The following is a 9,101-nucleotide window of genomic DNA, read 5'->3' as shown; positions in this document are numbered from 1 at the left end:
GGGCCACATTCATCTTGAAGTGGAGGAGATCCTGGAGGACTTTGGTGTAGATATTGGCCCTCTTGGTATCCAGCCTGTACTCCAACCAACTGCTGACCACAGACATGTCAAAAGCATGTGTAATCATTCTCAGGGTTCACTTTTTTGACCTAATTTCTGTACGGTACAGACTGACCAGTTGATCAAGCAGGTCAACGCCACCCATTGCTTCGTTGTATAGCTCAACCACCATCAGAAATTGGGCTTTGTCTTTTGTCATACCGTTTGACCAGTGCCACCTTACCATCATGGCTTACAACTTCATCATAGCTTCCCTGCAGCTTTTTGGCCATCTCTTTGTCAGACTGTAGAGGAGGCCTGGCAAAGTGAGAGACCCTTGCTGTCCCAGCAGCATGAATTTTCCTCTCATCCAGCAGCTCCAGAAGATGGTACACCACTCCAGCTCCAAGTCCTAGCTGCATCAGGAAGTCGTCGGCCATGCCAATTTTCCCGTATTTTCATCACTCCCATAGCAAGGTGGAGACATCGAGCTCCTCAAGCTCACAAGACGATTGATTTCAAAGAGATGATTCATAATGTGAGTGATGATTCAGTAATATGAACACTTTATGTCTGGACACTATTTTCCTTTCAGAGAGTTAAACTCTTTCACTTCTGCTCGTCCCCCAGCCAATGTGATGATGTCTGGGAGCAATAAGACATATTTAAATGATATTGTTTACCTGTATGTTTGTATATTCTGCTGTTGTTCAATGAAGTAAAAACAGAGAGCTGAGATGTACGGAGTCCTGCTGGTGTCAAAAACAAACAGAAAACCAAAAGCTTCAAGTTCAAACTGGTTTTTATTTTAATAATCAGATCAATGTTACAGAAGCTCGTTGTGTTTGCTTCTGCTTGAATTTTAACCAGCAATGAAAATAATGTTACTCAAACTTCTCAAAGTTATTTATTTACATCTTCACACACAGGAAGAGACTCTCACTCAGACAGAGGACACAGATACACTGAAGAATCAGACCTAAACCCAAACCCAGCATACAGAGGTTCAGTGAATGTGGTGTTGAAGGTGTGGAGGTGGATCAGTGTGTCAGAGGAGACTCTGTAGAAGGACAGAGTGCCAGCAGGACAGTCCACATACACTGCTACTCTGTTAGAGACCGAGGAGGAGGAGGAGGAAGAGGAGGAGGAAGAGGAGGAGGGGGAGATGGATGTTTCTATCTTATTGTGATGGACAGAGTAACGACCATCATCATCATCAGAGCAGAACAGAATCCAGGACTGATCATTCCATCCAAACTTGCAGTCATCACTGTTTCCTTTCCTGCTGATTCCTCTGTAACTCACTGATATAGCAACTTTTCCTCTCCACTCGACCTCCCAGTAACAGCGACCAGTCAGACCATTACTACACAGCAGCTGAAGGTAGGGGTCAAATCTGTCTGGATGATCAGGATATGACTGATCCTCCTCCACCTCTGTCACCTTCCTGTTGTTATCAGACAGTTTGAGTTCTCTGTGTACTGTGTTTGTGTCCAGTGTGAGTTCGCAGAAATCTGATGAAGAGAAGAAGAAACAACACAGCAGCAGTTTATCATCTGACACACCTGATGGATTTATTCTCTGTTTAACTTCTGATCTGTTGTTCATTTCTATAAAGTTTCATGATGACACATTTTGTCAGTAATGTTTTAATGAATAAATACCACAAAGACCAACTTTGTATTTAAAGAGAAACTGACTGTGTGCTGTTTAGTTGTCATGAATCATATTCAATCCACACTTACACTTCTTCACACCAGGTTTTAACCACTGCTCTCCACCATGGTCCACCCTGGAGGAAGAAACACAGTCAGAATGATTTTCTATCCAACATGAGTCCTAACTGCTGTTCAACATGAAGCAGTGTTCCTCAGTTTGTCAGAGTGACACAGAAACAGGCTGAAACTCATCTGTCTCAACTGTCTGCTGGATTCTTTCACTGAAGTCTGAGAGGAAAAGACCTGAAGAAGAAGATGTGATGAACAAATATGTCCTCCCACATGATAAATCACTAGATTAAATATTGATCTCTGCATGTTGTCCTGAGGATAGAGCCAGTCATCACTTCAATATCAAAAGGAGACAAAAGGAGCATTTTTGAAGTGATCAGAGAATAAATGCAGCTATAAGACAGCAAAACATTTGACTGTAATTATTCCATGTGTTCATTCATTTGGTTTGAATATATAATAATAATAATAGTTGAAAGACACAATAAGAAGAAACAACCACAAGTTAGAAAGTTCTAAATAAAGTTCATGATACAAGTGAACTTCTTTATAATAAACAGTAAATACATCAATAATAAAATAACAGATGGACTCTGATGAGTTCAGGGACATCAGGACATCATGAACATTTATATTATTCGAAGCTTGATAAGCGCAGTTTCAGGAGCGGGAACACACACCAATTACACCCCTTCCGGCTCCTATATAAATAATATATATAATAAATGAATAAATAAAAGTGGCTCCCGAACAGCAGTCCACAAACCAGTGGGTGACGTCACATTGTTACGCCCATTTCTTCTGTACAGTCTATGGCATTATACCAACGGCATCAGTCCTGCATCATACGTTATCCATCTCCACTACTTTGTAGTAAAGATTCATAATTAATTTAAAGTTACTTCCACATTGTCTTTTCCATATACCAGCTGGAAGCTTCTCGCGCGGTTACTCTAACGTCACTTTGCCATTGCACACCGTTACACGTGCTTGAACATTACAAAAACCAGGTTGCACGTTGCCAGCATATCGAGTCAATCGTCATTTTAGGCATCATCTACCATTAAACGCCATTACTAACACTGTTATCACAATACTAACCGAAATCACTCTGTATCGTCCACGTTAAAAGCTGGATCGCAAGCTACTAACACAATTTATCACAAATACAACTAACCTGAAATTGCTTCTATATTGTCTGAGTCATAAACCCCCTGCCGTCTCCTCACTCCAACCGCAGCGCCGCTCCTAGACAGGGACATCAGGCACCGGGATGCCTGCGACCTATGCGGTTTTCTTTACTCCAGCCACAGCTTTTCGTTTAGACAGGGACATCAGGCACCGGGATGCCTGCGACCTATGCGGTTTTCTTTACTCCAGCCACAGCATTTCGTTTAGACAGGGACATCAGGCACCGGGATGCCTGCGACCCATGTGGTTTTCTAACTCCAACCAGTGTTCCGCTTAGACAGGAACATCGGGCACAGTGATACCAGCAACCATGACGTTTCCTCACTACGACCCCAGCGCTTCGCTTAGACATCAGGCACCGGGATGTCTGCGACCATGCTGTTTTCTAAATCCAACAGCAGCACTTCACTTAGTCGTGTACTTCAGGCATCGAGATGCCTGCGACCGATGCTGTTTCCTTAAATCCAACAGCAGCACAGCGCTTGTTTAGACAGGGACATCAGGCACCAGGATGCCTGCAACCCATGCTGTCTATTTGTCCAACCACAGCACTTCGTTCCAACGGGAACATCGGGCACCGGGATGCCTACAACCCTTGCCGTCCCTTCATTCCATTCCAGCACTCGGCTTAGGCCAGAACATCAGCACCAGGATGCCAGTGACCCTGCACCACTTCAATTCAGCCAGGATGTTTGATGTCAGTGACCCTGCCGTTTACTCAACCCAACCTTGGCTCGCCTAGTTCGACAGCAGGCAGCTTTTATCGTGGACATCCTACTCTAGTTGCCACAGAAGCCTGCTCTAGTCAAGGCTCCTGGCACCGAGAGCTGCCAGCACTCTGCTTCAACCGGAACATCTGCCCCCGGGCTTCCAGCGCCCCGCTGTCTCATCATCAAGGTACCAGGATAACCCATAATTGACTACACTGATCCCTGCAGCTCATTTCTCCCAGGCAGTGACACCGGGATGTCATTGCCCCCAAGTGCTACTCCCGCAACTTCATCAGACAGAACGATGCATCGTTCTCCGCCAAATGGCCAGCTGAGACCACCCCCTTTCACACGTTTAACGTAAACTACCTGTCGTTCTCTCTCGTCACTTCGACCATTTCATTATCAACGCCCCTTTCATATGTTTAACGTAACCTACACTTCGTTCTATCTCATCACTTCTACCATTTCATTATCAATGCTCCTGTCACACGTTCAAAGTAACATATATATGTCGTCCTATTTCACCACCATAACTATTTCATTATCAACGCTCTTAGAGCTACCTGCGGTCTATCGTATCGTCCTGTCGCTTCTGTCTTCCTTGTCACGGAACCAATCCTGTCTCGCAGAGCTTCGCTTGTGGTTCCATCTCCTCTCTAGCCGGAACGGTATCTCCTTCTTTTATGATGATCAGCTGACTAACTCCCTTGACATCCAGCTACACTGATGCCGCTCCTTCTGCTGATTTTGGGGGTTTCTACAACGGTAGATGGTTAGCATCAGAATGGCCCCCAGTACTCATGGACAATTGCCAGGTCGCTTCCTCCGCCTCTTCGAAATCTACCCCCGTAGTAGCCACCGCTGTTCTATGGGGACACGAATAGTCTAGTTAATCCATTCTTATACACTATGATAATCTCAGTCGTTGAAATCATTAACCAAGGTCGCTCCAACTCCTTTTCAATCACGCCATTCATGCGTCGCTCAAGTGGCACTCTATCACTAACCAATATCCTCCACGCCGCCTACGTCCCAGGCCACCATAATACCATCGCTGACTCTCTCTCTCATTTTATGTTCCAGAAGTTCAGAAACTGGCTCTGCACGCCAAACCGCTGCCGACTTCAGTTCCTCCATATTCTGCATTGACTTCAATCTGTAAATCCATCTTTAACACTCCTGATCTTCGAATTCCAAACTACAATATTAACAGCTTATCTTCTACAGTCTCCTCCTACTGGACAGCTTGGAATAAGACGTAGAACACACGTAGAATGTTTTGTGAATCGATGCAGAGTCGATTACGTTGAGTTTGTGAATGCTGCGTCACCTGGTTGTGTTAAATGATCTCTCCTTTCATAAAGGATGGTCAGGTGTACTCTGTGCTAAAGGAGGTTAGAAAGGAAGCACTGAATCATCGTTCCTTAGCATTTAGAGAATTCAACCAGCTCTTGTCATAGATGCCATTTAGATACTTTTGGGTCATTTCCCTCAGTTAGGAAGCTTCCTAAACAAAAAACACTATTCAGCCTCACCCTTAGTTTTCTACTTCACACCCACACACAGCTCTCCTCACACACATGTGGCTACAGTATGCCTCCCCCAAAGTGATCTCTGATTGGTTTAGATTACATCACTCATAACATACTGAACATACCCAACAAACAGGACAGAAACCCACAAGAAAACAAAGGATCATGGTAAATGTAGTCTTTGAATTAATTTATCTGTAGTTTACAGGAAACACACTTCCTTTCATTTTAGTACATTTATCTATATTTTAACGTTCTGTACACCTACCAGAGAGTGTCCAGTCTCCAGTGTGGATCCTTCAATCCAGCAGACAGTAATTTCTCTCCTGAGTCTCCTGGATGATTGTAGCTCAGGTCCAGCTCTCTCAGATGGGAGGGGTTGTTCCTCAGAGCTGACGCCAGAGAAGCACAGCCTTCCTCTGTGATCAGACATCCTGACAGACTGGAAATATAAAAAGGATGAAAACACAATGTTTTTAATCAGATATGTACCAGAATCCTACAAATGTGCAGAATAATTAACATTCATATTTATTGCCATTGTTCAGTACAACAGGATTATAGCTGCTCGATCCTGACCTGAGAGTTTCCAGTTCAAAGTGTGGACTCTCCAGTCCAGTAGAAAGCTGCTTCACTCCTGAATCCTGCAGGTTGTTGTTACTCAGGTCCAGATCTCTCAGATGGGAGGGGTTGTACCTCAGAGCTAAGGCCAGAGAAGCACAGCCTTTCTCTGTGATCAGACATCCTGACAGACTGGAAATATAAAAAGGTTGAAAACACAATGTTTTTAATCACATATGTACCAGAATCCTACAAATGTGCAGAATAATTAACATTAATATGTATTGTCATTGTTCAGTACAACAGGATTATAGCTGTTCTACCCTGACCTGAGGGTTTCCAGTGTACAGTGTGGACTCTCCAGTCCAGTAGAAAGCTGCTTCACTCCTGAATCCTGCAGGTTGTTGTTACTCAGGTCCAGCTCTCTCAGATGGGAGGGGTTGCAGCTCAGAGCCGAGGCCAGAGAAGCACAGCCTTCCTCTGTGATCAGACATCCTGACAGACTGGAGATATAAAAAGGTTGATAACACAATGTTTTTAATCACATATGTACCAGAATCCTACAGATGGTGTACAGAATAATTAACATTAATATTCATTGTCATTGTTCAGTACAACAGGATTATAGCTGCTCTATTCTGACCTGAGAGTTTCCAGTTCACAGTTTGGACTGTCCAGTCCAGCAGAAAGCTGCTTCACTCCTGAATCCTGCAGGTTGTTGTTACTCAGGTCCAGATTTCTCAGATGGGAGGGGTTGCAGCTCAGAGCTGAGGCCAGAGAAGCACAGCCTTCCTCTGTGATCAGACATCCTGACAGACTGGAAATATAAGAAGGTTGATAACACCATGTTTTTAATCACATATGTACCAGAATCCTACAGATGATGAGCAGAATAAGTAAGATCAATATTTATTGTCACTGTTCAGTACAACTGGATTATAGCTGCTCTATCCTGACCTGAGAGTTTCCAGTTCACAGGTTGTACTCTCCAGTCCAGCAGAAAGCTGCTTCACTCCTGAATCCTGCAGGTTGTTGTTACTCAGGTCCAGATCTCTCAGACTAGAGGACTGGGAGCTGAGAACTGAGGACAGAGCTGCACAGCTTCTCTCTGAGAGGTGACAGCCACTCAGCCTGAAGAAAGGATTAGTAACAAACACAAAATGTTTAATTTATGTGTTGAGGCTATAGTCCTCGTTGCAGGCGACCCCGGTTCGAATCCTGAGCCGAGCGGTCTTATCCTGCGTGTCATTCCCCCTCTCTCTGCCTCCTGCTTCCTGTCTATCTCCACTGTCCTGTCCATTAAAGGCAAAAAAGCCCCAAAAAATATACTTTAAAAAAAAAAAAAAAAAAAAATGTTTAATTTATCATATTTTTATTCAACATATTTGATATTGTTCAAATATCCAGTATTTCATCCACTTACAGAGCTTTATTTGAAGCTTTAACCACTGACAGCAGCCTCAGAAGAGCCTCCTCTGAAGCAGAGTATTTCTTCAGGTCAAACACGTCCAGATCTTTTTCTGATGACATTAAGATGAAGACCAGAGCTGACCACTGAGCAGGAGACAATTTAACTGTGGAGAGACTTCCTGATCTCAGGGACTGTTGGATCTCCTCCACTAGAGAATGATCATTCAGTTCATTCAGACAGTGGAACAGATTGATGCTTCTCTCTGCAGACAGACTCTTCCTGATCTTCTTCTTGATGTACTCGACTGTTTTCTGATTGGTCTGTGAGCTACTTCCTGTCTGTGTCAGCAGACCTCGTAGGAGAGTCTGATTGGTCTGCAGTGAAAGACCAAGGAGGAAGCGGAGGAACAAGTCCAGGTGTCCATTCGGACTCTTTAAGGCCTCGTCCACAGCACTCTCGTAGACATGTGTTGATTTGCCTGTGAACACTTCAGGCCACCAGGATGCTGTTTGTTTTCCTGCCAGCAGATTGACTCCAGACTTGATGAATGTCAGATGGACATGAAGAGCAGCCAGAAACTCCTGAACACTCAGATGGACGAAGCAGAACACCTTGTCCTGGTACAGCCCTCTCTCCTCTTTAAAGACCTCGGTGAACACTCCTGAGTACACTGAGGCTGCTCTGATATCGAAGCCACACTCTGTCAGGTCTGATTCATAGAAGATCAGGTTGCCTTTCTGCAGCTGCTCAAAAGCCAGTTTTCCCAGAGACTCAATCATCTTCCTGCTCTTTTTATTCCAGTGTGGATCTCTCTCAGTTCCTCCATCATACTTGACATTCTTCAGTTTAGCCTGAACCACCAGGAAGTGGATGTACATCTCAGTCAGGGTCTTGGGTAGCTCTCTTCCCTCTCTGCTTTTCAACACATCCTCCAGAACTGTAGCAGTGATCCAGCAGAAGACTGGGATGTGGCACATGATGTGGAGGCTTCGTGATGTCTTGATGTGGGAGATGATGGTTCTGGCCTGCTCCTCATCTCTGAATCTCTTCCTGAAGTACTCCTCCTTCTGTGGGTCAGTGAACCCTCTGACCTCTGTCATAACGACACACTCAGGAGGGATCTGATTGGCTGCTGCAGGTCGTGTGGTTATCCAGAGGCGAGCAGAGGGAAGCAGTTTCCCCCTGATGAGGTTTGTCAGCAGCACATCCACTGAGGTGGACTCTGTAACATCAGTCAGGATCTCAGTGTTGTGGAAGTCCAGAGGAAGTCGACACTCATCCAGACCGTCAAAGATGAACACAACCTGGAACTCTTCAAACCTGCAGATTCCTGCTTCTTTGGTTTCAGTAAAGAAGTGATGAACAAGTTCCACCAAGCTGTACTTTTTCTCTTTCAGCACATTCAGCTCTCTGAAAGTGAATGGAAATGTGAAGTGTATGTCCTGGTTGGCTTTGTCTTCAGCCCAGTCCAGAGTGAACTTCTGTGTTAAGACTGTTTTCCCAATGCCAGCCACTCCCTTTGTCATCACTGTTCTGATTGGTTTAGCTCTTCCAGGTGGGACTTTAAAGACGTCTTCATGTCTGATTGTTGTTTCTGGTCTGACTGGTTTCCTGGATGCTGTTTCAATCTGTCTTACCTCATGTTCCATGTTCACCTCTCCAGTTTCTTGTGTTAGTATGAAGATCTCGGTGAAGAACTCTTGGAGAAGTTTTGAATTTCCTGCTTTTGTGATTTTCTCAAACAAATTTTGAAATTTCTCCTTCAGGTTTGATTTGACTTTATGCTGACACATGGCAAGAGTATCTGAAAGAATGCAAGAGACAAAATACACAAGAGAGTAATGTTACAGTAAGTTCTAATAGCTTCCTGATAATTGTGCCGATTTCTGATTCATAACAAAATGTTAACTTAGATTAAAACATT

General features: G+C 44.2%; 1 protein-coding gene across 1 annotated transcript; it reads right to left on the bottom strand.

Annotated features, from left to right (window-relative positions):
* Positions 1–978: 978 nt before the first annotated feature.
* Positions 979–8,708, bottom strand: LOC128377454 (NLR family CARD domain-containing protein 3-like). The gene is made up of 8 exons (XM_053337405.1): positions 7,190–8,708; positions 6,724–6,897; positions 6,410–6,583; positions 6,096–6,269; positions 5,785–5,958; positions 5,474–5,647; positions 4,912–4,918; positions 979–1,536 (listed from the first exon to the last, which is right to left on the bottom strand). Exons 1-8 carry the CDS (start codon positions 8,701–8,703, stop codon positions 979–981), a joined length of 2,949 nt encoding a protein of 982 aa, XP_053193380.1. The 5' UTR covers positions 8,704–8,708.
* Positions 8,709–9,101: the final 393 nt, after the last annotated feature.

This window comes from Scomber japonicus, chromosome 17 (assembly GCF_027409825.1).
Source record: "Scomber japonicus isolate fScoJap1 chromosome 17, fScoJap1.pri, whole genome shotgun sequence".
In the NCBI taxonomy this organism is placed as follows: domain Eukaryota; kingdom Metazoa; phylum Chordata; class Actinopteri; order Scombriformes; family Scombridae; genus Scomber; species Scomber japonicus.
Note: the sequence above shows the minus strand (reverse complement) of the source record. Positions and strands in the feature narration are given on the sequence as shown.

What these genes read in the sequence shown, in the direction of transcription:
- LOC128377454 (XM_053337405.1), bottom strand. Translation starts at nt 8,703, where the DNA reads ATGACAAAGGGAGTGGCTGGCATTGGGAAAACAGTCTTAACACAGAAG. An exon ending in AAAGCTTCAAATAAAGCTCT is followed by an intron (nt 6,898 to 7,189) that starts GTAAGTGGATGA and finishes TCCTTTCTTCAG; the next exon opens with GCTGAGTGGCTGTCACCTCT. An exon ending in TGTACACTGGAAACCCTCAG is followed by an intron (nt 5,959 to 6,095) that starts GTCAGGGTAGAA and finishes TTATATTTCCAG; the next exon opens with TCTGTCAGGATGTCTGATCA.